Consider the following 27,956-nt stretch of genomic DNA (forward strand, 5'->3'; position numbering starts at 1 on the left):
ACCCCGGGGCATCCTGGAGGAAGCTGGTGTTTTTCTCTTACAAAATAACATCTCAAATAAAAGGTCAGATTTGGGGCGAGCTGGAAGACCAGAGTTTTTCTGGTCTTTGTGTTCAGCTTTGAAATTTGTGAATTTGTTCCCGTTCACATTTTGAAAAAGAGGCGGCAGCAGCAACCCGGCTTCTCCCGTTACAACCCCATTCCAAAATGACCTGCACGCGAAGAGCAAAACCCACCTCCGACAGCGAAAAGATCCCACCGAGACCTTCCTCCATCCAGGTGGCCGAAGCTCAGACTGAAGTTATTGGGGAATTGAAGCAGCCGGCAGCCTTGGAGCGTGGGGTCAGTCGAGATTATTCAACCAAGATTATTTTGGAAGCGCAGCCAGTATTTTTAGCCTGGAAAGCAAGGCACCGCTTCCCTTTCTTGAGTCTCTTCTGCCTTACAGACCATTGCCAGCAAGGCTGGAGCTCTGCTGCGGCCGGGCAGGGCGGGGGGCATGTGCAGAACCCGCTGCCGGTTGTGAAAGAAACGTGCTATTTTGATCGGCAGAGATGAATGCCCTTCACCCCCACACGTTGTGCAACCCTCAGACTGCCGGCGAAGGAGACAAAGACGCTCAAGGCTGCCCGGGCTCGTCCGAGTTCCGCAGCTCCCGGCAAGCGGGGAGGATTCCCGCAGCATCCCCCTTGTGAGCTCGGCACCCCCCCACCCCGATGCTCGGGGCGGAGGAGAGCCAGAAGAAGGTCTTGGTCTGCCTGGGAGGGGGAAGGAGGGTGGGCACCAGCGGCGGTTCCCGACCAAAGCCTTTGCTGAGCAGCCTGGCATGCTTTTTCTCGTTCCCACCCATCGCAGCACGCTCCCGAGTCACGCAGCAAGCCAGAGAGCTGGAAAACGCCAGGATAAGCCTGGGAACGTCCCCAGGGCTGGGGGTGCGCTCCTGGCCCCCCCAAATGGCAGGAGCCACGAGGCCGGGCATACTCCCTGGGAAGACCCGTGCGTGGCGGGATGGGGGGGGGCACGGGCAGCCCTACTCTCAGCAGCTCCCCCAGCCTCCGTTTCCCCCGTCCGGGGACATCTCGGAGACCAGCGGCCGTCACCTCCCGCCTGTCCGAGCTCGGGGCTGCCTTGCTCCCCATCCCACGCCTGCAGCATCTCTGCCCGCCGCGAGCGGGAACGTCTGGAACAGCAAGAGGCCACGTAGGTGGTGGCTGCGGCAGGTGAGGAGTGACTGCGGTTTCGATCAGATGAGCGCAATGCTTCCCGGAGGAGAGCGTCCTCTGACGTGCGCTTCGCTCCTCAGCCCGCCCTGGTTTACGGAGCCGCGCTGGGAACCTGGGCTGCAGCCAGCTTTCTCCTGGCACGGGACTGTCCTAATCCGAGCCCTGGGAACAGAAAGCCGCCCGGTATCTCCACCGTGGTTTGCAGCGGCGGCCGAGCGAACGCCTGGCTGTTGCCGGCATCGGGAGGTCTGCGTGCAAGCGTGGGGATCCTGCTGATCACAGGGAAGAACCTGGTAAAATCAGGGACACGGCAGCCGGCATTCCCCCCGCCCCGGGACTGACTGCATCCTCCAAAACAAGGGCTGAGCGAGCGTGAGAGGGGAACGCGCAGAGCCGCAGGTGGGACGCGCGGCCTCGGGGACAGCCCAGCATCCTCTCCCTTGGCTTTGTGCTGATCTGTGTCCTCTTCCCTCCATCCACCGCCTTCCCACCCCGAAAACATAGCTGCTTCCACCCGCCTGTCCCGCAGCCACAAAGCTCGGCTCTCTTTAGAGCTGGTCCAGGGCTGTGCATGGTCTGGACCTCCCAGCTCACCTGTGGGACTCACAAAATATGAAAAAAAATGAAGTTTTCTCCTGCTTTTCAGGGGGAAATGGGTTGTACTTGTTTCAGATATATTTTGGCCTCCCTGGGTGCAGCAGGAACTCAGGCAGTAGGATGCTTTAGCTTCATTATAAAACGCTGAAAAAAAAATAAAAAATCCTCGTTTGCTCCCGCTCAGCAGCTGCTGATCGGCTCATGCTCCAGCACGCAGCATCTGCCCCGAGCGTGCCCTTAGCTTCCACCTACAACCCGAGGCAGGGACGTTACCTACCCCACCGGCTGCGTGGCGGGAGCGGGGGGATAAAGCTGCCTCCGCTCCCCGCATCCGCGCAATCCCCATCACGCCAGAGCAGGGCCACAGCTAACGCGGCACCCACGGCAGCGCGTCTCGGCACTGGTAGGTTTAGAGATGCGATTGAAATGGAAACCCCCTCCGTGCCTTCAGATCCCATCTAAACCCTCCTCGGTGCTGGCCTCAACTCCCACCTCGTGCCGGTGACGCCGGCGAGCCCTGCGCAGCCACTACCTGCCACCCCTCTGCAAACGGCTCCACCAAAGCCACCCGCAGCTGCGAACGCGGAGCCTGCTTGGTGCACAGGCAGGGATTAAAGCATTCCTCCCAACCCCTACCTCTTTTTCCTTTCCCCCCCGCCCACCTAATTTCTTCTCTCCTGGGGATTGAATTTGGGATGCTCGGAGGGTTTGAAGCCAACCTGTCGAGCTTGCCAGCAGCAGCGGGACCGGCTGACCCAGCAAGCGGGCGAGCGAGTTGCTGATTTGGGCACAAGAGTCGCTCGATGCCTTTTTTTATTTGCTGATGTACGATACGAGAGCAGCGACTCACACCCTGCATTGGGCAACGCATGGCTGGGCTGGGCAGGAGGCGGCGAGCGAGCGATCGGCTCTCCGGGATGCGTGCTGAGCACCGAAGGGTTTGTGTTTCGTATCGCGGGGTCTGTGGCCGTACTGGGCAAGCATTAGCCCACTCCCAGTATGGTTTTTGGCCCCAGTTGCATCCTGCCTGGAAACGCCTGGTAGAGCTGAAGCAGCTCTGCAGAACTACCGCTCGGCATTTAAAACTTCTTGACTTCCATTCAGTAAATGTAAAACTATTCATATTTAAATGCAAAACCCCGGGAGCGTGCAGACGCTCTGCATACAGGAACTTGTATAATAAATAGTTTTTCTCCTCCGCAGGCCCTTGTCTTGCACCGTCCCTGCGTACGCCGTGGTGGGTCCACCCTGCGTACGGATTCAGCTGGGACTCGGGCTCCGAGGACGGTCAGAGACCTCACAGCACCCATCAGACCGGCAAAGTGGCAGAAGCCCTCAAGGGGCTGCCACCAGCCCCCCCATTTCCCCACGAGCCCCGTCCTCCGCCTGTGCTTTTAACTGAACAGTGACATTTGCTTGGCAGCCCAGAAGTTTGTTTTAAATAGACACTCCTTGAATAAGACCTACAAAAATACCTTCACCGTCCTGCTGCTGAGCACGAAACCACAGCACAGTAAAGAGGAACCATCGACTTAAAAAAAAAAAAAACACAAAACCCAAAAAAATTTAAAAAATAAAAAATAATCACACTTCTGCCTGCTTGTTTCACCCTCCCGCTGTTGTTAACGCTGCGTTGCGCAAAGCGAACGGCAATTAGAGGGAAGGGGCGATGCCGATGGGTGGGTTTGCTCCAGGTCCACGGCCCCCCCGCCCCGGGGCGCAGCGCAATCCTGCGGCCGCCTTCCCCCCTGCTGCTCTTGCGGGGCTTTCGTACAGCCCCAGGGGAGAGAAAAACATTTGTTTTAAAAACAGGAAAATGTGATTGTAAAACCACAACAATGGGCTAAGGAAGGAGCCGGAGCAGCTCTGAATTTAGCTTTCGAAACAGCCTTCGAGTTGACTAAATATTTCTGTAGCAAACCCTGTCCGCGGCCCCGTGCCGCACGCCCTCTCCCGACTCCGGGAGCAAATGCAATAACTCGGCGGCTCCGTCGTTTCCCTTAGAGCCGGGTGCCAAATCCGCACCTCCAATTTCAAGCCTCTCCGTCGGGATTTGCGGGCACAGAGACAAGCCGGTGGGTTCCTCGCTGCGCGTTCCCTGCGAAGCAAGGCACAGCCCAACTTATCCGGGAGTTTCTATAGACCTCTGCATTTTTAATATATCCTTAAAAGCAACTCCGACCTGGCAATCACCTGAAAGCCCATCACATATATATGTTGACCGCTACCTGCTCTTCCTTGCCTTTTTCAGTAGAGAAGCTTAGGCCAAACGGTTTCACTGAAAGGGGCCGTATAAACGTACGGCGGCTTGCAAATGTCACCACCTGAGTGACTGGAAATTGTTTATTTCCCTTTAAAATACCCAAAGGGGTTGGATCTAGATAAAGAAATAATAGCCGGCAAAACTGCGTTTTCCTAAACACCAGGAGAATGAACAAAAAGCACTGGGCACTGCTCCGAGCTGCTGGGCACGTTGGCATCGGAGGCTGTCACCCCTCCGTTACGGCACGACCTCCTTGGCCACCGGTCCAGCGTCCAACCTGGGTGCCCACTGCCAGCCTGTCCTGCACCTACAGCAAAAAACTGGCTCTTCTTCTACCCGCCGGGTGGCTTTGGGGACCTCCCGAGCATCCTCCGCGCTAAAGGCTAAAGCGTGGGCTTGCTCGGAGGGTTAAAACCAGCTGGGAAGGGCTCAGGGTCCCACCGCTGCGGGTTCTGCCCTGGCCCCTGCCACCCATGAGCCCCCTGCAAGGCTGGGACCAGAGGGTTCCCCAGCAGAGAGGAGTTTGGGGTGGCTCACGGGGCTCTGCGGGTGGCTTGTCCTCTCCAGACCTTTCAGGCATATACAGCAGATCCTTCACTATCAGGGCACCAAAAAAAAAAAAAAAAAAAAAAAAAGGGAAAAAAGAGACAGTTGCACCTCACCTTAAAGCTCTTCAGAACCAGCCAGGGCGCAGGAACCACCCGAGTTTACTTAAACTTGGCGGCGACAGCTAAAAGAGAAACGGCAGTTTCTTACCCTGACCCAGGCAGTTGTGATTTTCTCATCGAGCCAGTTAGAAAAAGGAAATATCGATCTGAAGCTAGCAGCTTACCAGAGATGGCTGATAGAAAACACAACCGAACTGACCTAGGAGGGCAACTTTCCATGGGCACTGTATCAGTCACACAAGTGAAAAACCACACGTGAAATCCCTGGGCAGAGCAGGTACGGTTCATCTCCAAAACAGCCCAGATGACTCATGCCCTAGAAAAGCTGTTCCTCTCCATCGACTTTAAAGTGATGCTCAGGTGAAGATGTCTAAAGGTAGGTGAGATGAATTCAGGCCTTCAGGAAAGTCCCACCGTCAAATCTATGTGCCTAACGCACCTCTGAAGGCACAAGGACGGACCCCGGCTCTGACACCTGCCCTTGAAGAAGGGTGGTAAAACATAGAATGGTTTGGGTTGGGAGGGACCTCAAAGATCATCTAGTTCCAACCCCCGACATCACAGCAGGTCAGTAAAGATTCAGTGTCCATACGTCCTGCCATGTCATGAGGCTGAAGAGCGCTGTGTGCATCCAGAGGAAGGATATGGGATGAATGAATGGATTGTATCATGCTCAGAGCTCACTGGGAAAGCCAGGAGCTGAACATCCTGATGGTCAAGGAGGTGAATGGGAGTAGGACATGCCGACTGCTGTCAGCAGATCCATCCCTGGCAGTGTTCAAGGCCAGGTTGGATGAGGCTTTAGGCAACCTGGGCTAGTGGAGGGTGTCCCTGCCCATGGCAGGGGGGTTGGAACTAGATGGGCTTTGAGGTCCCTTCCAGCCCAAACCACTCTATGGTTCTATGGGTTGAGACGTGAGGGCGTAAGCAGCAAAGTTCCTACTGTGGGCAGACGAGTTGTCGTAGGATCATAAGATAATCCAAGTTGGAAGGGACTTCTGGAGGTCTGTGGTTAACCTCCTGCTTGAAACGTGGACAGCTATGAGATCCGAGTAAGTCACTTGGGGCTTTGGTCTTGAAAAGCTCAAGGATGGAGCCTGCACAACCCATTGCAATGCTTGACCATCCTCACAGGGACAAAGTTCCCCTTCATATCCAACCAGAACCTCTCTTATTTCAAGTCATGCTCACGGGTCCTCCTGCCACGCACCACGGGGAAGAGCCTGGCTGCAGCTACACAGCGCAGGTACCCAGAGCATCACCACCACGACTGACACCAGGTCACTCCCTGCAACATAACCTAATCCGAGGATCTGAAAGCATCTTCCAAAAGTGGGTCAGGCACCTCACCTGCAGGACCCAAGGCAGACACAGTGCCACCAAGTGGACACAGACACATGTACAGATGCCCTCAGAGCTTGCTCGGAAACATCCAGAGCTCACGGTCTGTGGCAGAGAACGTGAAGAGAAGTGCCCGATCCAAGATTAATCCAGCGAGGCAAATAAACCCACCAGCTCCTCACAGCCTGGGTACCCCAGAGGTTGCTTTCACCCACCCAGTCCACCTTCTGAAGTCACTTTGGGTACCAGCTCTCCTCTTCTTCTCCTCCTCCCAGTCCCACAAGGTCTGACAGCAAAACTTTTGTCAATGCCTCAGCACCTCCGAAAGCCACAGACGAGCCCAAATCGACTTCTGACAACTGCAAAACCAGCACGTTCAGAACTAAAGATGACAACCAAAGAGGCAAATGTAACGAGTTGTGAGGATGGAGATGTCCAAAACCTCAGCCCTCCCTTCTCCCAGGACGTGCCCGTGTCGCTGCCATCCCAAAGGAGACCTTCTCCGCTGTGACATTGGTCAAAGCAGCTCCCAGCAGTGGGTGCAAAGGCAAAACCTCTGAGTGTGGGGACATCCCTTATGGCCTGGGTTTCCTCCCGGAGCTGGGACGTGGGCCAGCTGTGGTAGGAACAGGGAGGATTTCTGGGTGCAGCTGCACTAAGTGCTCTGAAGGTGCCGGTGAAACCCCCCTGAGATGGGGTAGGATGGAGGAAGATGCCAACAGAGCCAAGGAGAAGCAAGCCGGGATGTCTGGATGAGCAACACAGCATTGCTCAGGCGACAGATCACAGAAATCCCGAGCAAGTTTGGGGATGACCCACGACCGGGGGGGCTGGCAGGGATGGTGGCCAGGAGATGCCGAGGCTGCTCTGTAGCGGCTGGCCGGGACCCAAGCTGCCTCTGGCCAGCTCCCTTCCTCCCGGAGGGTTTCTGGGACAGACGTTAACACTTTGCTGGCCAAGCCACGGGCTTTGTTGCCGTTGATGGCATCTTTGAAATGCAGCTAATAACTCTGATGGGTTTTTATCTTACGAGGGAGGTAAATAAAAGTTGGAGGAAGGAGAGGCGTCAGATGCCCATTAATTATTCTTGCGACAGACATCAGCTGGATCCCACCAAAGAGCTCCTCATTGTTCTCACTAGCCTCTTCAAGGGCCACCTTCCCTTACAGGACGAGCCTCTGAGGTCCCAGCCCAGCTCGGAGTTACTTGTCTTGGGAACCCGTCCCGGGCCGCAGCCCCACGCCGCCTACCCCCCCCTTCCCACCGCTGCTGCCCGCACCTCGAGCCCTTCGTAGCCTCTTCAGCTTTGACTCAGGGTCCGTTTCCTCTCCACCTCCTCTTGCCAAGAGCTGAAGGTTTCTTTTCCTCTCCTACAGAGCTATCCCAAAAACAAGAAGCAGAAAATCCTACCCATGGACGTTCCCATTTCCAACACACCCCACCGGATTTTCTCTCCTGACCTTCTCTGCTGCAATTGCCCGCAACGGATGTGAACGTTTCCAATAGAGCTATTTTTAAAAAAAAAAAAATGCTTAAACAATGAAGCCGTCTAGTCGTGAGGTTTCATCGACCAACGTTTCAGCACATCGTGGTCCCCGTTACATGGGTGCTGCCCTCGCGTGAGGTTTGAACGTGACACTTGACAATTTTTAAGGCTTCCTTTTAACAATTGTAACCTCACCATCCCCGTGACCGCGTGATTACTCATCCTTCAGATTCAAAGTAATCGGTTGGAAATCATCCTGTTTTGGTTTAAAAAAAAAAAAAAAAAGGGGCCCCCAAAACTCCTAATAATGAGATGTGGCTCATTCTCTGCCATCGCTACAGGGTTTGGCTCTGTCTGGGTTCACCAGTGAGGCTTTTTCTAAACACCAAGAACAATTTATCCAAACCCATCATATCCCTATTCCCCAGGGGACACAGGGAAAGACCAGGTGAACGTGGACGGGGCATAAAGTTCTGAAATTGCCACCAAAGGAGCTTTTATTTGTCAAGTCTGCATCTTTTCAAGTTTTCTTTGCCCAACGTCAGCTTAAGGCTCTAAGCCCATGCTCAGCCCTAGAAGGGCTTTCTCTGGCACATGGCATATCAGCCTGTCAAGAAACAGTAAAAGAGACTTTTTACGCTTTTTATCCTACCAGGAGGCACCTTTCAGGTTTTCAATACAGAGCTCGCAAACACCCGTGGTAAGAATTACTCCGTCCGCGTGGTGTTAGCTTTAACCACCGCGCTTCCTCGCTTTACTTCTATAGAACCCCAGCCTGGTTTGGGTTGAAGGGACCTCCCAGCCCACCCAGTGCCACCCCTGCCATGGGCAGGGACACCCTCCACTAGCCCAGGTTGCCCAAAGCCCCATCCAACCTGGCCTTGAACACTGCCAGGGAGCCAGGGGCAGCCACAGCTTCTCTGGGCACCCTGTGCCAGGGCCTCAGCACCCTCACAGGGAAGGATTTCTGCCTCACATCCCATCTCCATCTCCCCTGCTGCAGCTTCAGGCCATTCCCCTTGGCCTGTCCCTCCCTGCCCTTGTCACCAGCCCCTCTCCAGCTTTCCTGGAGCCCCTGCAGGGACCGGTTACTTTACTATTAGTAAAGTGGTTTTAATGACGTTAACTACAAGAGCCTAGCCACTGCACTTTGCTGTGCCTTCATCAGCCCCTTTCAGCACACAGAATATGTAAATTCTGCTTATTTTAGGTATTTTCAGTCGTTAGTTGAAGGCATTTGCAGTTTTCCTCCCTCCGAAGGCAGCGGCTCTGCCGTGGGTGCCTGCGCTCGCTCCCGACACGTGAAGCCTTCCCGGCTGCTCCTTATCCACTCCCTGTTTGCATTTTCACAGTCCCATCCCTGGAATTTTCACTTTTTCCTCATCTCAGGCTGTCACTTACGGGCTACTCACCCGGTGGCATTGCTTTGATTCCCCACCAAAACCGGAGACCCGGCTGATTCTCTCTTGTCCCCACTCAGAGTTTTACTGCTTGAATCAAGTCACACACACCCCCCCAAGGTGTTTTCTCCACAAGGTCTCATCTCTGGTCCTCATTACAGTCTGGCCATGAGATGCAGAGTCCACAAACCCTCCAGAATCGCCCATCAGACTCAGCACTATCAAAACTGTTATAAATGCCACAAACGAGCCTCTGTTTCTGAGTTCTTACCTGAAATCAGCGTCCTTCAAAAGTTGCAGTCCTTCTAGGACTGCACTGTTATCCAAGGGTTTGCACCAGCATCTGATAGCTCAAGTGCAGCCTGTCAAAAAAAAATCTTATGACCTCTGATATAGAAGGATTTTTAAGCAGCTATCTTTCGCTCATTTTTTTCCCCTGCGGCTTTCCTTGAAGCCTTCAGTTACCCTGGAGCATCCTCAGTGGCTTGGTGCACTTTGGCATTTGCCTTGCAACCATCTGTAGCTGCTTTTCTCACTCAGTTCCTTCTCTCTCTCTTCCAAAGAAGCACTTGGCCTCACTGCTGTAGGCGGGGAACAAAGACAACCCCAAACCCGAGCTCATAACTGATGCTTAATACAAGAGGAAAGCAACAGAGGAAAGAGTGGGTGAAAGAGGAGAGGGTCTGCTGCATCTCTCTCCTGCTCCTTGCTAACCGACTGTCATTGATTCTAATTTGCACCAACTGTTGACCATGACCAGGCGGTGTTGTTTCCACCTGTAGAGAACAGCCCTGAAGGTGCTTTCTTGGCCTGGAAGTGGTTGTAGGAACCCTGGGATTGAAAGCCTTCCTGCTACGTGAGGTCTAGGAAGTTCTTCCGCTTTCTTCCCCACTTCTCAACAGCATCCCATCATGTGTAGGACTCAATTTTCCTTAGCGCTGTGTCCTCTCTCTCTCCTTTCTGTCTCACTATCCCCCCCCCAAAGCCAGGAGACGAGGTGCTTGAAACACAATTGTGCTGCCAAGGTCAACCATCCAAAAGTCACGTTGGATGCCTGCAGATCATGGGATTTAGCTTTAAGGGTCTTGATATGTTAGAAGTGCCAGCTCTTCCAGTTTGCGTCCTGGTTTCTGAAACACCTAGGGCACCCTGAGCATGTGCTCGGCTTTCTCTACAGCCCGGAGAACCAAAACCAGTTGGTTGTAGTTGGAAATTCCCAGGCTGGGGTGTGGGAGCATTACACCAGTTTCAGCACTTTTGAGGTAGGACAAAACTCAACAAGTTCTTCCATCACAGCTTCCCTTCTCCTAACCGTGGTGTCATGACCTGCCCGTTTCTATCTTGATGCAATTTCCCAACCTATTCGCAGAAAGAGAGCAAGGAAGTGCCGAGGGGTGGCAAGAGAAGAGAGGAGAGCTGTAATACCTTGGGATGAAGAAAGTGGAGAGATGCTCCCTCCCCATGTCCTGGCTCCGCTCACTTGGTCCAGGCCAGGGCTCTGCAAGGTGAATACTGGTGTATGGAGAAAAAGTCGTTCATGCAATCTAAGCGAATGCAGCAGCTATTGTATATTGTTGTGGTTTAACTAGACGTGGTTTAGACACAGAGTATCAGGATAGCTCATCTCCAATAAAGCCATCCATGCTGTGGGTCATATGGCGACACAATGTCCACAGCGCAGCGCACACAGGAGGGTCTTGAGGAGCAGCGACGAGATCTTCATGCTTGGAAGGTGAAAACCTGTAACTGAGCGGCTAAGCGTGGAAGTTGGAGAGCTCTGGTGTCCCGCAAGAGCCGGCGCTGCTTCCTACCATGCTTCACCTAACACAATGCCCTCCTCATCTGAAAGAGGGGAGCTATCCCCACCTGCTAGGAGATGGTCACGTGCTGTACGGTGAGCAACGGATGGTGAACACGAGCAAGAACTACCTGCCCTGTCAGCCATTCCCTTCCTGGCTGATGTCCACCAGGAGATCCTCTGGTTTAAGCCCTTTACTACAGCCCATCCATCAGGGCATCTCTCAGCTTCTTAAAATACAAGAGGCTGTACCAGCTGAGGGGATGGAAATGCTGACCTAGGGTTACCCAGGCAAGAGCGGTCAGGAGTAACGCAGTACGCCCCACACAAAAATGGGTGAAGTGGACTAAAAAATCCCCAACTCCCTGCGTGCTCTCGGGCAGGGTATGGTCTGGGTCACAAGGCGCCAGAGCTACAAACACAGCACACACCGACTGTATTTCCTGATAAACGCTACCCAGGCTCTCGAGCGGGCTGGCAGCTTGCTCGGCTGTAGACAGAATGCAAACGCAAGCTTTAGCAACCGATCGGAGCCTCCTCTTCTCACCGTTCACTCCCCTCCACCACCACATCTCCTCATCCTCCCGAGCAGCTTCAGGGATGCCTAAAACCACCCGTGGTGGCAAATCACAGACACAGCAAAGAGCAGAGGATAAAGCAAGCCCAAAGACACGTTTAAACACAAAAAAATGGGTCGGATGAAAGTAGCCCCGAGAGGACGAGAGTACCTTTGTTGTCAGTGCTCATCTGCCCGGTCAGAGCTGCCTGCTGTCCTTTAGGTTTCCGTCTCTCTTTTGCCCCAGTGCATGTGACAGTCCCCAAGCAGAGCAGCTCTTTAGTGTGGTCTGCACTGTGTGTGGCAAGGAGCCCAAGCCCTGCTCTCTAGCTTTCTTCTCGGTGCAGTTTCCATGCTCGGTTTCAGAATGACGACCTCTGATGCTGCGCTGCCTCGGGCAGCGGCTCACTCTCTCGCACAAGTGGGTTTATCTCGCATCCTTTCATTTTACTCTCACACCCAGCTGGGGGCCAACTGGTTTCAAAATAAAATCAAGCTGCCAGAAGCTCTTGGGACTCTACCAACCTTTTGCAAACACTTTGAGCTGTCGCAGAAAATGGCCTGTTTCCATGAATGCTCCCGCTGGCATAATTGGTCACCCGGGGATTCCTGGACAATGAATATCCCGGGAGCAGATGCAGCAAGATGCCCGGTTTTATATCTGGGTGGTGCGGGGAGACTAAAATTGGAGCAGCTTCGGAGCCACCCACACTCACCCAGGAAGGGAAAAATCCCTCCCTTCGAGAATTTACAACCCAAAGCTCAGATTTCCAAATGGCAGCAGACACCCACGCCAACGAAGGGCCAGTCCCAATTAACAAGGCAGATGAAAAGAGAAAGGAGACGCGCTGTCCCCCCTTGTTCTGCAAGAAGGGCGAGGCGATGCCCAAGCGTAACGGGCTTGCTCAAGGGCACCGGGGGAATCTATAACAAAAGGAGGAGCTGCCCCAACTCTGGGTTCGGCATCTCAGAGCACCGACATCCTCGTGACGGTGCTTGGCAGCCCGTCTCTCCAGCCCAATCTTTACGGTGAGCTGGCTGCTTCCACAGTCAACCCTGCCTTTCCACCGGTCGAGAGCAGACGGAGGAGCCCGGTCCTCCGCTGAGCAAACGAAGCTTCTGACGCGGGTGGCTGTCGACGGAAAGGTCTGGAGGTATTGCTGCAGCCGTAGCAGAGAAACAGCCCGTGGCGGGACTCCAAGAAGGCGGCCAAGAACAAGAGGGCGAGTTCACAAACTATCGTCATTCGAAGTAGCTGGAGGCAGAGAACCTGGACCGGTTCTTCTGCTGGGAAGGACACCGCAGCTCAGTGTCTTTCCCTCACCATGCTGGTGGAAATTCATTTTCTCCCTGTAATTGTCCTTCTGTTCACAAATCCTTAATGTGTGCTTTTAGTCTAAATAACTTTTATTATAGGTTGAAGGCAAATGGCAAATCAGGAGAGAGCCCAAGTGAAGTTTCCATGAGGCAGAAGACTTGTCTCTCTCCCCTGCCACGAAATGAATTGACTCCCACTAAGCGACAGCTCTTACCTAAGGACTGGAAGTCGTCCCCAGGGCCATTAAGTCCGGGGCCGACATCTACATGACCTAAGAAACGTGGTGCAAAATTGTCCACAGCAGTCCGCTCCCCACATCCTCACTCCTGGAGCATTCCCCACTGCGGTATTTATTGCTTAAGAGCAAAAGCCGCCAACTATAACTCGGTAGGTGAAGAGAGCAGGAGGAATTGAGGGCACACGCAGCAACGGAGCCTCTGTTATTTTGGGGGGGGGGGATACAACTAGTAAGGAAAAGCGGGTAAAGCTCAGGAAGACCCAAATCCAACGCTGCCTCTGAGAAAACTCAGGGATTCACTCTCAGGAGTAAAATAACCTGAGCCATGTAATTTCCCTTCCCTTTACATCGCCAAGCTATCGGGCATGTGAGAAGCGAATAAAAGAGTAGATGTTCCCCAACAGAAAGAGTTTATATGAAATATAGGGTCAAATTATCTTCTTATGCAACACCCCTGCAACTTATAAAATCTAAAGCTGTAGGACATAAATCAACCACTAACTGCCTGGGGTTAAAGAGAAACTTCCTCTGTAGCAACCTATTGCGTAAGTGCCTTTTAGTGGGAGCTCCTATCTTCTGAAATCTCTGTTAGAAAGAAGTTGACTGGACCGTAGGGCTGTTGGGCTGAGTCTTGATGATCCTTTCTGTGCCCTTTTGCTCTGATCCATCTTACCGTCTCTCCCTCAAGCCGACGAGAGTCGGGGAGGAGGTGCAAAGCCAACAGCTCCCAGCTTCGTGCTGGGGCTACCGCAAGGCGCAGCTCAGCTCAAGCTGAGGTTGGTCCCACCACCATCGCATCCCCGTTTTCTGAGCCCCGCTCTAAGGACCAGGGACTTTAGCACCTTCCCCTTCCCGAGCTCTGACTCAGGTCCTGGAAAATTTCATAAGGGATTAGCGAGCGCTTGTCGACTCTTTTTCACCTGCAGTCTGTTCCTGCCGGCCGCTTTGCTGGTGCTGCCCCGGAGAAAGGCTGGAAAAGGCTCCCAGGTTGGGCACTTGCTTATCCCAGGGATGCAACTGGGAAACCGCAGCAGGACCCTGCTCAGAAACGCAGAGCGGCATCACCGAGACCACCCTGCAGCCGCCACCGCTCCACCATCCACGGAGAGCCGAGTGGTGCCGCGGGGCTGGTTCCCCCCGGCTGTTGTGAGCGTTTGCTATAAACCCCCCCGCCGTGACCCCGAGCAGGGGGGTCTCGGTGGGAGACGTGTTCCCAGTACAGACATCGGATGAGAAGCAGCAGCTCCTCGAGGCTGTTCGGCATCCCCCAGAGCCGGCCGCGACAAAACGTGCCCGCCCAGCCGCTGGAAACCAGCTCCAGGTCCAGAGCTGCCCAGCAAAGTCCCCACGTTGGCAGAGCCCGTCCCTGCTTCCCACCCTCCACAGCTCCCCCCAGCCCATCAGCGAGCTAAACTGATTTCCACCAGCCGTTTCTGGCTGAATTTTTTTTTATTTATATTTTAACCCTTGCCTTACACCACCCCCCGCCCCTCCACTAAATAGAAGAGAAACAAAGAGAAATCACTGCAAGCGGCAGCCACCAGCCCTTGTAGCACCATGATATGCCGGAAAAAACCCACGGGGTGTAGGGAAAGCAGATTTTTTTTTTTTTTTGTGCCCCTCTGCCTGCTGCTCCCCCCCGCACCGTGCCATGGGATACATGAGAGCTCGGCACTGGGACTGGTGTTAATGCACTGTTTGTTTGGTGACTGTTCTGCTACGGTTATTTTTAGCCGGTGACGCCTGGGGTATTTCGCTTCAGGATGTCCGGTCTGAGCTTCTTTCTGGGAATCCCATGTTCTCTAATTGTAAACAGCCCCATTCAGTTGCTTGCAAGCACAAGAGGCCCCGACTTATGCAGCGGGGCTGTCAGGTGTGAGTCAAACAGGAAGCCGCTGCCACGCAGGCGAGCGAGGTATTAGCCATGAAAAAGTGCCCTCGATTAACTCACAGGACCTGGGTCCGCAGCCCACCCCCAGCCGAGCCGATTTACCCGGCCGGTGCGAGGTTGGGATGTTGGGGATGCTGCCGATGGGATGCTGCCCGCGCTGGGGTTTGGCTCTGCACCTCCTCCCCGTCGAGGTTTATTTGGAGGTTCGGTGTAGCCCGTGCCATCCGCTCTGAAAAATGAGGTTTGGGGAATTCTGAGCTCCCAGCTGCTGGTTTTGAAAATGTTGTCACCGTGGGAAAAGGGCTCCGGAGCATCGGAAACCTCCTCGTGCGCGGATGTGTCACTTGAGGGACACAAAGGCATCGGGGTCTGGGATGGCACCGGGATGCTCTGGGTGCCTGGGATGGGTGCGGGGGCACAGGAGGAGAAAGGCTGGAGCCGGGGGGGTGGTTTCAATCCTGTCCCCCTCCCCGCAGGCCACTCCATCAGCCTGACCTCAGACACCCCGCAACGGAGTGATCTGGTCTTTTGCTGAAAGCATCAGCGCGCTGCTGGTGCCCTGGTGCACAACCACCAGCCTGGGGTGAGTCGAACGCGTGGCCCACGCGTCCCACCGCCGGGGCAGAGGCTGCAGCGAAGTCTCCATCACCCCCCAGGAAAACTGGTACCGGGTGGAGGGCAACACGGGCCAAGCCCGTAACCCCATGAAAACACGGGCCACTGCCTCGATGACTGTCAAGAGGCGGTGGAAAGGCAAGGGACGTAAAGAGAGTGCCCCGTGGCTTTATGTTCAGGCATCACCGGATGATGCACATCAGCAGAGGTCCGAAAAGCTGCCGCTTCGGTCCCGACAGCGCCGGTCAGCCGTCCCCGCGGTGCCGGTGGGCTCCGAGCACCCGGGTTGGACGCCCGGGTCCCACTGGATTTCCCTTTCAGCAAACAGCAGTAACGACACTGCGTGGAGCAGCTCTCCTCCCTTCGCAGCTGCTATAAAGGTCTCAAATGTTTGTTAGCAACACAACAGGAGTCGCAAGCGGTCTGTTTATCCCATTAGCGGTTTATCCCCATTTTTCCACCCTCTTCGGTTTGGGAGCCCAAGAAACCCTTGCAATGGTGGTTTTGTTCATACAACCACACCTTACCAGTGCTCGTTCAGCTGAAAGAACCTGGGGACCCCCCCGGCATTTCCAGACCACGGACTTTGCTACCTGCAACCCCCCCCGCACGTGGGAGCCCGGCTGCCTGGGAAACGACGACAGCAAAATCCTCGCTCATACTTCTCTAAAATCCAAGGATTACAGAGCTTGGATTATGCGACCTCCACATCAGAAGCAATTTCTTTTTTTTTTTTTTTTTGCACGTGGTAGAAAATTTGGGGTGCTCCTTGCCCGGCCCCGTGAGGCGCAACGGCATCCCGGGAGGCTGGTACCTTGCAGCCACGCGGGTCCGCTCGGGACATCCCTGCTCTGCCGCCATCCCCACGCTCACCCCTCCCTTCTACCTCTTTGGTGAGCTCAAAATACAAGTAGGACTCGAGCCAGGTTAGAAAATAACGCTCGCACGGCCAAAGCACGATGGATTGATGGCAGAGAGCGATGTTTTCAAGAGGGTAGGACGCTGTAGAGCGTCGAAATCTGGTGAGAACATGAGTCGTGCTCAGCATCCGTAGGGACTGCGGCTCCCGAGGCACCGGGGCACATAAAGTTCCCCAGAATGGCCCGTGCACGGAGCAGCGTTGCCGGCACCGGTGAAGTAGGGCATGTGCACGGTTGTGCCTGTCTCTTATCTGACTCATTTCAGTGTCTCAGGGGAAACCCTGGCATTGATAAACAGCTCTCTGCTCCCTGCCTCCGCATTTACTAACCGAAATCTGGAGTCTATTTTTAACCCCGAAACACCCACTGCAAGCCGGGGAGGGGTGCGGGGGGGGGGGGGGTGGGCGGGAGGCGGGGGGACCCCGCAGCGCGGTGCGACGGGTCGGCCGGCACCGGCGGGTCGGGACCGTGTCACTGCCAGCCCCGTTTCTGAGGCTGAGCCGGCTCGTGCCGTTGTTTACCGGGGTAATTTGACTGTGGCATTGGCAAGTCATCAAGCAAAGTGAGACCAAAACAAGTCACGCAGGCACTTTCCGTGCTCGGTGCCAGCACCGTACCCCCGGATGGGGTATGCAAAATCGAAAGGCTCCAACTTTTTATTTTCCAGCACATCCCCTGAATAAGCGTGGTGTTTAACCTGCTCAGCGCCGCTGTTTTCTAAGAGACTGGTTCAAGCAGAGGGGCGAGCGAGCTGGAAGAAGCCTCCAGGTTCGAGATGCGGTTGCGCTACTGAGTGGAAGCCAGATTCAGGCCACGCCGCTCTTTGAGGGTCATTTTCTTATTATTATTTACTTCCCTCGTGCTCAGGGCTGCGGCGTACGCGGGCACACACCAAACACACCAGCCATGGATTAACGCAAGCGTGCACCGCGGTGCACGGCCGTGCAGACACACGCACTGCACTGCCCGGCGGAGCTGCGGGATGCAGCAACGCAAAACGGTGAGACCTGGAGGCTCTGTGGGTTTCAGACTCTGACATTACAGCTCGTCCATCCAGAGACGCCCGGCCGCTCTGTCTGGAAACAGCAAGAGAAGCGGCATTTTCGTTTCCCAGCCAAACTGAGAGCAGGAAGGGCAGGGGCAAGACAAAGCACGTCAAAACCCAAGCTGCTGCGCTGCAGAGCTGTTGCATCCGAGGTGACGCACGTCCGAGCCCGGGTGACGATCTGACGGCTGGCCCTGCCGCAAATTTGGAAGGGAAGCTGATGCCGGGGTTGGCAAAGCCACCGGCTGCTTCAGGTGTTCACGGGAGGTTTTTTTCTGCTCCTTCTGCACGGAGGGAACGGATCCAGCCCGGCTTTGCGGTCAGGGCAGGACACGTCGTGCTTTCCCTGGCCTGGTTTCGGAGAATCCAGGGATAAAGCTTCCAGCTCTCCCTTGGGGAAACACCTCCACTCCCAAACATTGCGGGAGAGAAGAGAGAGTCTGGTTGTAATTCCTGCCTGAAACAAAGGCTGCCTTTAACAGCCGCGTCCCATCCCCGCCATGGGATGACACCCGACCTTTCCTTTCCAAAGCCCCCACGCCGTCTGCGAGGTCTTTGGTAATCATCGACGCTGGGACAATTTTTTCCCGGCTTTAAGAAAATTTCTGTGGCCAAGACTCCCAAACGCCTTTGCACTTCTCCTTGCGCATCGCAGCCCTTCCGAAGGCAGCACCAGCCTGCAGCTGGGGTGGGAGACGCGTTTGTTCACCTCCGACAGCTCCACCCGGCCACGAGCCCCCGTGGACCATTTTCTGCCTTTGCTCAGCCCGGTGCAGACTTCCTGCCATCCTCCCCGGGGCACCAGCTGAAATGCTTTTGTGTCGCCTCTCCTCCGGGGTGTTTCAGACCAAAGCAGAAAGCTCGGCAACCCAGAAATAACTCGGGAGACGTAAATCAGCCCCGCGACCCCAAGAAACAGGTCCCCGTTTCCCCAGCGGAGAGGCCACCGGGGAGTCGCACACCGAGCAGACCGCGACGAAGGCGAGTTGTGCGCCTGTCCCCGGGTTGCGGTTCCTGCTCCGGCTTTTTCTGCTCCATTGCGGAGATGTCCTATAAAACCTTCATTTCCTGACACACATGGGATGAGGCCAAGGGGTCGTGTTTTGGACAACCTGGCTTTTCCATGGCAACCGGCAATGATGTCACCGACGTGCAATGATCGGAAGGGGCCTGGGGAATGGAGAGCGCTCCAGGAACGAGGAGGGAGAGGAGGCTGAGATGGTGGGGGACACGCTTGCAAGGGGCCGGGGCCGCATGAGAGCAGCCAGGACAATGTTTTCCTTGGATGGCCCCGAGCACAAGCCAAAGCGCACGGACCCTGGAGCCCGTCCTGCCCTCTCCATCCTCCTCCTCCAGCTCCCATCCCTCCGTGCGTCCCCTCCGGCGGTTCATCCCCCTGTGTCCAAACAGCCCCAGCCAGCTGCTCGTGTGTGACGCTGGCTAAAACCTCCGACCGTCTCCTGTCCCATGCACGGGCGTTTGCAGGATTAATCCCTCTCGCCCTTCGCCTCGGGGATCGTGAGCTGCTCCGCTTCCCCTTCCCCTTCTCTCCCCCCCACTTTGTTCCTACAGCCGCTCTTCTTCCCGTCACAAATTCCCTCCCTGCAGGGGACCCCCTTTACAACAGCAAAATAATTAAAAACTGGGGCAGACAAGTATGCGTGGCACTGACGGTCGGCATCTGTCGCCGTGGGGCAGTTTGAAAGCTCTCGTGCAGCGGCGTCCGTCTGTCCGTCCGGGCTTCCTGTGGCTGGAGCCATCTGATACTGCGGCGCTTCACCTCCGGGCATTGCTCTGCAGCGGAGCCCTATCTGGGTTAGCCCCTAGACGCTCCCAGGATAAACAGGCCGAGTAAAAACATCCCCGTGTGCGCGGAGCTGCCGAGGAACCGCTGTTCCGCCTGTTTGTGATGTGGCGGAAAAGCCGAAGCGTCTCTTTTTCCACCCCAGAAGCACCTATGCAGGTGTGGAGCATCGGCTCTAACCCCATCCCCGGCTCCTCTCTGACGCTTCGCGGGACCAAGCTGTAGCCAAGGAGGGAAGGCAGCCAGCGGGGTGTTGCAGAGATGAGAAATGAGCTGCCTGCGCTTACAAAGGACCTAGGGAACCCCGGGCAGGGACTGAGAACGGTGATCTATCACAGATTTCATTGGGAATAAAATTTTCATCCTCAGTGGGATTCATCTGCCTAAAGATCCTTCTAGCACAGCAAGCAAACAAGCAGGCAAACCCGGCGGATTTGATCCAGGTCTCGGTTTTAACTCCTTGCTCACGTGCTGGGTCTTTACGTGACGCTGGGCAAGTCGTTTCGACGACCTGTCCCTAATACACCTTCCTCGACAGTAAATGAAGTAGCATCCCCTAAAAAAAACCCCTCAGACATTTTACTACAAGGCACACATCTAACAAAAAAAGCAGTTAGAGAGACCGGCGAGACTTGTAAAGGACTCGGGTGCTCGTGGACGCGGATCTGCACTGAGTGGGGTCCGCAAAATCACGAGGAAGATGAACTTGTGCTGCCCGCGGTAACGCACAGCTATTGTCAAATCACTGTCAAAACCAAACGTTTTCAGGAGCAGGAGGCTCAGGTCAGCACGGTGACTGTCTTCCCTGCGTTTTAGACCTCGCCAAAAGATTTCAGCCTCAATTAAACCATTTTTAGCAAAAAGCATCATCCAGCGTGCTCTGCCCGGCGTGGGTTGACTTGGGGCACAGCCATCCTACGGAGACCCAGCACCACCAGTACCGGGGAGGGGGGAAAAAAAAAAACAACAAAACCCCAGGAGAAAAGAAAATAACAACACAAAAGACCTTCCAAAAATGTTGCACGAAAAGTGAACACTCAGCAGAGCGAGGTTTCCTGCGCAGTGAGAGTTGGCCAGCGAACGAACAGGAAATCACTGCTTCCTGCCTGCAGAGGAAGCGCCTATCTAATGCCTGTGATCAAAAACAAACAGCACTTCAATTAAACAAACAAAGGACCTAAAACTTCAACAGCTTGCAGCCTGGGTCAGCTCCAGCGGTAGGGAAACGCATCCAAAAATAAGAGGTTTGTAACCTTGAAAAAAAGGCCCTCATCCTCTTCCCCTTGCAGTGACGCTGCGTGTGCAGAAAGCAGAAGGGATTAGGCAACCTCCCGGCCACGTCCCCGGGTGGGTGCTGCCCCAGGGAAGTGGAAGAAGCGGCCTCCAGCGACGTCCCCGACCTTTGGGTTTGCCGAAGGACCGCTGCCAACGGCCAGACCTACGCCCGAGCTCAGCCCCGCGCATCCCCGGCGCCCGACGCCGCGGGTGAGGCAGGAATCCCTATTTCGTTAGTAAAACTTCTGCTCCAGCCTTACGGCTCTGAAGGAAAGTTTGAGGAGCGTTCGCGCGAGGACGGCAGCAGCGGCTCGGGTGCCGTCTGACCCTCTGCGGGAGACGGGAACCGACTTCGCATCCCCCTCAGCCGTGGGGGGGCTGTTGAAATCACGAAGCCGGCAGCAACACCTTCATCCCGCTTCATCGGATGCCCGTGACTTCACGTGGCTTTAAGCCGGGGCCACGTGTCTGGTCTCTACTCTGCTCATCTCAGTTTTAGAGATTTAGTTTCATGCATAGGGATGTTGCCTTTCTGATCTGCTACAGAGATTTGGGTGGGTTTGGGGTTTTTTTGTTGTTGTTGTTCTAATGCAGATTCACTGATGTTAAATATCATGAATTCAGTAAATGGGAAGAGGGATCCTTTCTTATTACATCTGAGCAGAGCAGGATTTATAGTCCCCGGACTATAAATCATTCCTAGGAGTTGCACAGCAATATGATCTTGAGCCTCTCATAGTTTCAGTATTTCACCTCCATAAAGGGGCCAGAGGATGCTGTGAAATGCCCGGGAATCTCACCGTGTTTTTCCAACCTGCTGAAAACCTTTTCATCTGGACAAATCACAGCAAAGAGATTGATCTGAAAAGACAGCGGGATTCAACAGCCCGGTCCTTCCCGTCCCGGTGCATACTGTCAGTGCTCAGATCAGCCACAGTATATATCGAGTGAGTTACGGGGTCCGGGTCTCACCGAAGGAATGACCGACACTGAACACGTGCCGTTTACCAGATTTAAAGCACAGGCACGACGAGATGGAGGAAAGTTTTGCTTTAAACCCGAAGCCTCAGGATGTCTCCAACTCAAAATCCGTCTCTGGAAAGTCTATATTCCCTTCAAAGTCATCCTCTGACCCCAAACAAGCCCTTTCCTCCCCACTGTGAGACTATCTGCCTGCTTACGGGTCCTCCAGCCTGGTGTCCATCCATCCATCCACTCACCCGTCCGTCCATCCACCCGGTCACCCAGCCCATGGTCTTCCAGGCTGAGCCCCAAATCTCCGGGATTGCTCATTCTGCACATGTCCGGTGCTCCGGGCTTTTCCAAAGCCAGGCTGGCTGGAAAAACTGCTCTCCCAGCATGAAAGCGAGCACAGAAAAAAAAAAAAAAAAAAAAGAAAAAGAAAAAAAAGAAACAAAAAGGCTGGGTTGTCCCGGGACTTTGTGTTTGAAAGGGAGAGCTTTTCTCCGTCTCACTGAGCACGCTTGACGACGTGGTGAGAAATATGGTTCAAGAACAAAGGGTGGCGAGCAGTTACCAGGGAGGAGCAGGCTGGCGTGAAGAAAAGGCTAAAGCGGGCTGAACCGCGGCGTTACCTGTCTCCCAGCCTGCTGGGGACCAGCAGAAGCCGCAGACTGGTAGCCTGGGGTTGCAGCAGCACGAGAGGGACCTGGTGACCTGGAGAGAGGGTCCATCTCCTCCTATTCCACCCTCCGCTCCAACGCAGGTTTGCACCAGCGCTGCAGAGCTCGGGATGGGTTTTACAGACCCGTGTGTGTCTGCCAGACACGACACAAAGCACAAGGACTTTTTTTTTTTTTTTTTTTTGGTCTTCGGTGCATTTTGCATTTGAAGGATGCCAAGGCAGCAGCAAACTAGATCTGACTACAAGCTGGAATAACTATTCCAGAATCACCGATAGCCCCGCAATGGTCTTGGACAGCAAATTTCAAGGATGGGGGAATGTGTGTGGCCACCGCACACAAAAAAAAAAACAAAAAAACCACCCACATTATTTAGCAGTTTGCCTGGTGATATTATAACCATCAGGTGCAGCTGAACGCTTGCAGCTCAGGCAAGATTTTTTTTTTATTTTTTTTTTGCCTCACCCGCCTGGTTTGTTCAGGGGGAGGGAAACAGTTTACCTGTTTCCTGGCATTATAGCTGCTTGCTGGTTTTATTTGCTTTTAAAGTAAACTTCCCGACGAATTAACCAAGCCCAATTAATACGTATTTAAAGTGCATCTTCCTGACGATACAAACAATGCATGGCTGTGTCTGTCCAGGAGAGATACCAAGGGGAAAGTGTCACTGGAAATAAGGTCACAGCTGGGTACCTGCCACCTCCCATCCCTGTGCACCACGAGGGGGGTCGAACACATCGCGTCGCCCCCATCCCCATTTACCGGCTGTTCCAGGTGGTCGTTTCTAGTCCCGGTTCCCCTTCCCCATTTCTAGTCCCAGCCCCTCACCGAGCGACCCCAAACTCAGCATCACCAAGCGAACGAGGCCATAAAGCCAGGATGACGGACGCCAAAATCTCCGATAGCCTGTCAAGATGCCAAGAAGCTGCATCAGGTGGGACAAGAGTCGCTGCCATCCCACCGGTCCCCTCCCTCCTTCCCCCAGTCTACCCATTTGCCTGCTGGTGGGACACTGGGGCCGTCAGAAGGAACGCCTGGGTGCAACGCTGGTGACGGCAGCAATCACCGTGCCTCGCCAAAAACATCCCAGCAGGGATAATACGTGAGGGCCAAGCGCCAGGACACGGTCTGAATACAGAGCTCCTGTGCTGCAGGAACGGCCTCTCCGGGCGTTTGCACGCCGAACGCTCTCGTCTGAGTCTTTTTAAACAACGTCTGGTCCTTCCTACTGTAGAGAACTGCAGCCCTGGCCTGGCAGATAAAAGGGTTGCTGATGCTGTTCCATCCCTTGCTGGAAAAATACATGCAACATCCCTGGAAAGTTGATTGCTAATATGGAAATGCCGGCCAATTTCCTCATCCTGTAAGTGCCAAGAACACAGATGAGCTCCTGCAAGCTGCTATGGAGGGGACTATGGGCACAGAGGTGGGGAAGACTTTCAGTGGCAGAAGCGGCAATAAAGTTCTCATCTCCTCCTGAAAAAAATCAAGAGAACACGATTACGCCTCTGAAAAGCTCCGTTAAATCTGAAGGTTTCATCTACATCTATATGAACGCATCTCAGCTCCTGCTGGAAAAACGCCTGTCCCAGGCAGTAGCACAACAGCTTCGGAGGTTTCCTCCTGCCGCGGACCTGAGGTCCGTTCAACATCAAGTCTGGAGATGCTCGTTTCACCTCCCTCATTCTGCTACTTTACAGCCCAATTTTATCTAGCTCCTTCAACTTAGTCAATGGGGTTTAAGGTGAACGTGACTGCTTCCCTCGTGTCCTCCCTGGAATAGAGGGATCCTGGTCATGTCCATCTAGCCTAGCGTCCATTCCCGAGCCATCTCTACCCATGACTCCTAGTCCGTTTTCAGAGATTGGTATCTCAAAGTTGCTGGATTTAGTAGAGGTCTCCGGCTAAGAACAAATAGCACAAACACAGCTGCACTGGGATGGAGGGAAAACACTCCATCTAGGCTAGAATTGTGATTTTTATGGAGAGAAAAACGCAAAAACGTATCTAGCCTACTCTGACTTTCCACATGACAGACTACACAGGCTCTTCCATGGCTTTTACATAAGCCACAAGTTCTGCAGGTCTCCTGGAGACCTTCCAGTCCTGTTTCGAACAGTTTATATGCTGCAGAATACAGGACAACTGTTAGGTTGTTTATAGCATGAGAATACACCACGCTCCAATGACCACCTGAACCAACGCAGAACCCCAGACGGTCTTGGTAATGCTTTAACGAGTAATAAAAGTGTTCTTTTATATCTTTTTTGATCATTCCCTGTTTATAAGGCCCAAGATAGCGCTTGTTTTTTTCAATTGCCATATTATACCAGGAGGATTCTTCTTTCAAAGCCTCTTCAAGGCATTGCTTCCTACAATACAGCTCCCCATTGCGAATATGCCCCACGCCTACATTGAGCAGCGTCAACATTCCTATTTTCCAAAAATATTCGCTCCAGTGAGATTAAAACATCGTAAGGACGGAGCTGTGAATTTTATCTGCCTAGGTATCACATTGGGTGTTAGGGGAGAAGTAGGACATATCCTCCTGATTACCCAGAGCGGTGGCCAAATGAGTTGGCTTCCCAGGACAGATCCAGCAGTCATCATCTGACCTACTTTGTTCTCCACTGTAGCCTCCCAGTGTTTTCTAACCAAAAATCACGTCGTTTGCACGTGCCCGGGTTTACCCTGTTAATATAGATTCCCCTCCATCAGCTGTCTTTCCCCTGTTTTCCCTGTCTTTTCCATCAGCTGCTTCTCCTAAAGCCCCTACCAGGAGGACTCAGCTTATCCAGATTAGACGTGCGCATCAAATATCTAATTTTAGCTGAGATGAAGAGCCTCCAGAAGACCCTCCTCCTCTCCTCTGCCTGCAAAGGGAGCCAAGGCTGAGCAGCTCAGCTGCGCTTGTCCACCTTAACTCGGATCAATGCCACCTTACAAGCCTACACGTGGGGTGGAGGAGACCAAGAAAGCCATGGGAAACTTTCCTAATTGTAGTTATCCCACAGTTTCTTTCCTTTTCCAGAGCAGAAGACCAAAATTTGGGAAACGCACCTCTAATAAAGCTTTTAGGAGAATTTCTTACCTGAGGATCAGTCATTATGGCGCGGAGGCTTGCTATGGACTTTCAGGGACCAATCCTTTCCGTGCCCCGTCCCAAGGACCTCAGACACCCTGGGGTATTTCCTAGGCTAAGATACTATTTCCTATGAATCACATTTCAGCGCAGACAGCAGACACTGGAGACAGATGGAGACGAAGAGGAGAAACCCAAAGGGGGGGCATTGAGACGGGGGGGGCGGGCATTAGATAACAGCATCTGGGCTGTATTTAGTTGCACACAATCGACTCCTCAACCTGCGGCTCATTCCACTTCACGGTGTCTTTGGCAGTGAAGCCTCTTCAGGACTTCCCACCAAGGCCATTTGACCCCACCAGCACGTCCCAGTTCACGGCCCCTCTCAGCGGCAGCCCTGCTATCGCTGGCGGCGTATTATTAACCAGATCACCCGGTTAACGTCGAGCACCGGAGGTTAAAAAGACACCTTTAGGGCCCAGTTCAACCACACAAGTTCAATGGCAGAAGGGACAGGGCAGCTGAGGTGGTAGAACTGCTGGAGCACCTTCCCTCCCGACAGCAGATACTGCTGCATCTCACCAGTTTTTCCCCCCTCTGCCTTTTCTTCCTTTTTTTTTTTTTTTTTTAAGGGACACGCCACAACGCGACAACATTTCTCTTTATTTCCCATTTACCGAAGGACATCTGGTACCGCTGTCCTCAGCCCACATTGCGTTCCCGCACTGCTACGCAGCCCACGGTGCATCACCTATACTTATCCCGCACATCAGTTTTCCCCCCAGTTACCCCAAGTAACACGAAGGTAGGGAACACATTGCAAGTTATTGAGCAAATAGAGGAGCCGATACGAGTGAGAGCGGCGTCTTTTTGACCTCAGGCATCCTTCAGTCACGGTCCCTGCTCCTTTCTTCCCGTTGTCACCTGGGCACCGCAGCAAAATACGTTTGCGTTAACGGTGGAGGTAAAGAAAGGGATTGCTACGCCGGGGAGCACACCAGCGCACGCCCGAGCTCAGAGAATGCAAACACCTTGGGAGGAAGATTTCACGAGACGAGCGTATTTTAGCTGTTTGCTCTTGCCAGAAAGAGCAGCGGGGAAGCGCCAGGAGCACAGAGCTGGTTTGGTGCACATCGAGCGGAGCGAGCGTCCTGGGAAGCTGCTCTGGAGGAGGAGCTGGCAGGTTTACAATGTGCTTTTTTTTGCAGCGCACGCTCCCTTGAGAAGATCTTAAGGGATTTATCTGGGATGGGCCTTTGCGTCCGTCCCATTCTCCCACGTGAATCGGTTACAGTTTCCCGGGAGGGCAGGACTGGGACCCCGTATTGGAAGTTGCAACTTAAGCAGCAGCTTCATCACTTGTCCCAAATTCCCTTAATTAACGTACATCACGCCGCTGCTGAGATGTCCTGTATTCTGCCTCCCGCTTTTTGTGCACGAAACAATCTAAACGGATCACTCGGGCAAAACTAGATTCCCAGATAACGCTCTTTACACCACCACCAACGCGCTGCCCCTCCGGCTGCTTTCCGTGGTCCCCAGCACAGACCCGCTCTCTGCCTGGGACGCAGCGGTAGCGAGTCACAAGCAGAAGTTTCCCCCCCGAGCTCCAGCCCATCTCTCGCTTCACCGTTTAAAAGGGACTGGAAAATTCCTACGAGGCCGTTCAAGGCAAGAGAGCAGAAATGCCACGGACGTCGGCGGGAAGGTCTGAAGCATCGGCACGACGCGGCCCTCGTCTCCGACACCGAGCACCCCCTCGGAGCGTGGAGGTGTCTCCCACCCGGTGCCTTTCCAAGCTCCTCTTTTAGCATCGCCCCTGGATTGCACAGCCCCAAAGCTGCGGGGACCATCTCCCTCCCGCAGCCCAGCTCAGAGCCGCGCTTGATTGCATCATATTTGTTTTTCTTTGCCTTTGAGATCAGGATTCCTCCCACCTTGCCGAGAGCCGGGTTTTACCCGGTCTCACGAGGAGGAGAACCAGCGGGCGACCCAAATCCGGGCGCGCAGCTGGGTGGCAAAGTCTCCTCCAGCGCACGTGTCCGTCGGGGACCGCATCCGACGGGGGACCGCATCCGACGGGGGACAGCGTGAGCGCTTTCTCGGGCGGTGCTGGTTGGGTTTCCAGGGTTTTAACGCTTACAGCCTCTGCCCTTGCGCTTATACGATACGTCCGCAGCCTGAGAGCGGCGAGAGGACCCCGACGCTGCAGGGATGGGCGCCAGCACCCACCGGAGCCCTGCCATCCCACGCAGGAACGGCCGCGGTGACCGTAGCAGGCTACTCACCCTGGCTTTGTCCTTGCATCCAGAGGAATTAAAGCCCGTGGAGATGAGGTCTCATTGTTCAAGATGTGCTTAAGGGAGGCAGCTGCTTTCTTTATATCTCAAGATTCACTAAAGTTCAGGAAGAGAGAGAGAGAAAAGAGAGGGGACGGCGAAAGGGGAGGGACTGAGAGAAGGGCCCAGAGGCCGTATAGAATGACAATGGAAGGAAATGCTTTATCAAACCTAGAAAGCCAACCCTGTCCTGGGAACAGAGAGGGAGAAGAAAAAAAAAAAAAAAAAAAACACACCAAAAAAAAAAACCCAACTTGCAGAAGAAAAGCGAGTTCAGCTGCCCTGGGTTCCTCCCTTGGCAGCCCCAGCCCCTCTACCCCAAACACAATGCAAGCCGGTGAAAGCCGTCAGGCTCAAACACTTTTTTTTTTTTCATTAAACAGAGAGAAGTTTCAGTTCTTTTTTTTTTTTTTTTTTCCTTCTTTAAAAAAAAAAAATCTAACAACCAAACCCTG

At 54.0% G+C, this 27,956-nt stretch overlaps 1 protein-coding gene across 2 annotated transcripts in view; it reads right to left on the reverse strand.

Moving 5' to 3' along the window:
- The window catches only part of HDAC7 (histone deacetylase 7), an 88,911-nt gene extending 61,168 nt beyond the window's left edge, over nt 1-27,743 (reverse strand). For both annotated transcript variants that reach the window (XM_075737890.1, XM_075737884.1), the window contains exon 1: nt 27,451-27,743. In XM_075737890.1, coding sequence (XP_075594005.1) covers nt 27,451-27,469 — 19 coding nt within the window. In that variant the 5' untranslated portion in view covers nt 27,470-27,743. The remainder of the gene's footprint in view (nt 1-27,450) is intronic.
- Between the last annotated feature and the right edge of the window lie 213 nt (nt 27,744-27,956).

This window comes from Balearica regulorum, chromosome 29, assembly GCF_011004875.1.
Source record: "Balearica regulorum gibbericeps isolate bBalReg1 chromosome 29, bBalReg1.pri, whole genome shotgun sequence".
Classification (NCBI taxonomy): domain Eukaryota; kingdom Metazoa; phylum Chordata; class Aves; order Gruiformes; family Gruidae; genus Balearica; species Balearica regulorum.